This window comes from Haliaeetus albicilla, chromosome 30, assembly GCF_947461875.1.
Source record: "Haliaeetus albicilla chromosome 30, bHalAlb1.1, whole genome shotgun sequence".
NCBI lineage: Eukaryota > Metazoa > Chordata > Aves > Accipitriformes > Accipitridae > Haliaeetus > Haliaeetus albicilla.
Window position 1 is genome coordinate 728,592 of NC_091512.1, and position 2,094 is coordinate 730,685.

The 2,094-nt window shown below is 50.0% G+C and overlaps 1 protein-coding gene across 1 annotated transcript; it reads left to right on the forward strand.

Annotated features, from left to right (window-relative positions):
* Window positions 1–642: 642 nt before the first annotated feature.
* LOC138683012 (olfactory receptor 14A16-like) lies at window positions 643–1,674 on the forward strand. The gene has a single exon (XM_069774532.1). It carries the CDS (start codon window positions 667–669, stop codon window positions 1,672–1,674), a length of 1,008 nt encoding a protein of 335 aa, XP_069630633.1. The 5' UTR covers window positions 643–666.
* The last annotated feature ends 420 nt before the right edge of the window (window positions 1,675–2,094 follow it).

Sequence of the window (2,094 nt, forward strand, 5' to 3'; positions counted from 1 at the left end):
TGTGTGTTCTTGGCAAGAAGTGGGGTGCAGAGACCTTGAGAAAGGGGGAGTCAGCTGGTGCTGGACAGCGGGTGTCTCTGCTCTCATTAGTGCCTGGAGTCTTTTCAGGTTAACATGGGGGTGTGATACACACCATCTCAGAAAGCTGCAAGCCCAGCGTAGCTGGCAACAAGACAGAGTGACAAATCGGCTCCCCGCCCTCTGCACTGCACTGCAGGCAGTACTCTTTCCTTGCAGGACCCACTTGTTTTCTCTGAGTTCAGCAGAAAAGATGAGAGTTTCTGAAATCCAAGAATATTACCAGGTATGATGCGGGAGAGCTGTAAAAAAATCCCTCTCAAACAATGCTTTGATTGTGTTTTCTTAGCCCTGGGAGTGCAGATGCTGACAAGCACTATTACATTAGGAGTGTTTTCATCTCACCAATTCAAACACCAGCATTGACCCCCCTGACAGACACCATTCCCAGAAACACACTGGTGCAGAGCAGGACTTATTCCTTGGCAGCCAGTAGGCAGAGGTCCTGATCCTCATGGCACACCGAACCTGCACCATCCAGAGCTCCAGCAATGGAGCCGAACAAAGAAATCATTGCTATAGTAAAGGTGCTGTGAACGTGTAGTATGAGAAATGGCTTTCATTTTGGTCAGAGAATAATGCCCTAACATGTCACTGCCCTTGCCTCCCTGTTCAGTGCTCCACACCCAGAGGCAGCAGATGTCCAACCACAGCTCCATCACTGAATTCCTCCTCCTGGCATTTGCAGACACGCGGGAGCTGCAGCTCTTGCACTTCTGGCTCTTCCTGGGCATCTACCTGGCTGCCCTCCTGGCCAACGGCCTCATCATCACCACCGTAGCCTGTGACCACTGCCTCCACACACCCATGTACTTCTTCCTCCTCAATCTCTCCCTTTTTGACCTGGGCTCCATCTCCACCACTGTCCCCAAAGCCATGGCCAACTCCCTCTGGGACACCAGGGCCATCTCCTATGCAGGATGTGCTGCACAGGTCTTTCTGTTAGTCTTTTTAATCTCAGCAGAGTATTGTCTTCTCACTGTCATGGCCTATGACCGCTACGTTGCCATCTGCAAACCCCTGCACTACGGGACCGTCCTGGGCAGCAGAGCTTGTGTCCACATGGCAGCAGCTGCCTGGGGAAGTGGGTTTCTCAATGCTGTGCTGCACACTGCCAATACATTTTCACTACCACTCTGCCAAGGCAATGCTGTGGACCAGTTCTTCTGTGAAATACCCCAGATCCTCAAGCTTGCCTGCTCAGGTGCTTACCTCAGGGAAGTTGGGGTACTTGTAGTTGCTGTCTGTTTAGCTGTTGGGTGTTTTACTTTCATTGTGCTGTCCTATGGGCAGATCTTCAGAGCCGTGCTGAGGATCCCCTCTGAGCAGGGAAGGCACAAAGCCTTTTCCACCTGCCTCCCTCACCTGGCTGTGGTCTCCTTGTTTATAAGCACTGCCACGTTTGCCTACCTGAAGCCCCTCTCCCTGTCCTCCCCATCCCTGGACCTGGCAGTGGCATTGCTATACTCAGTGGTGCCTCCAGCCTTGAACCCCCTCATCTACAGCATGAAAAACCATGAGATCAAGGATGCCCTGAGAAAACTAATCACTGGATGCTTTTTAGAAGGAATAAAGTGCCTGTTGTCTTTTCCATAGGACTCATAATATATCTCATTACTGGGTCAGCTGCTTCTAGTGTTTCTTTTCTAAGGATTTTTGGTTTCAAGGCTTCTTTATTTGTTTTGTTTTGTTTTGTTTTTTCCCTTTGTTTTACTTATATGAATGCTTTCCACAAAGAAATGTCTTTATTCCTCTGGTTTCTAATTCACAATATATCCAGGCTTTCTGTGACCTGCAGGCTGTGCAAATGAGGAGCCGTACTCTCTGTGTGTTTTAACAAAATAAAGGGCCCTGCAGTGACTTGTTTTTCTGAGATCCTTCCTCCAAGACCTTCTCTGCAGCTGCAGGGAGCAGTGCCTGTGTGCACACAGGAAGAAGAAAAGAGTCCCGGCACAGCACCACTGCCGGGGATCACCAGCGCTTAGTCTTTCCCCAGCTGCTCTCTTCCCACTTCCA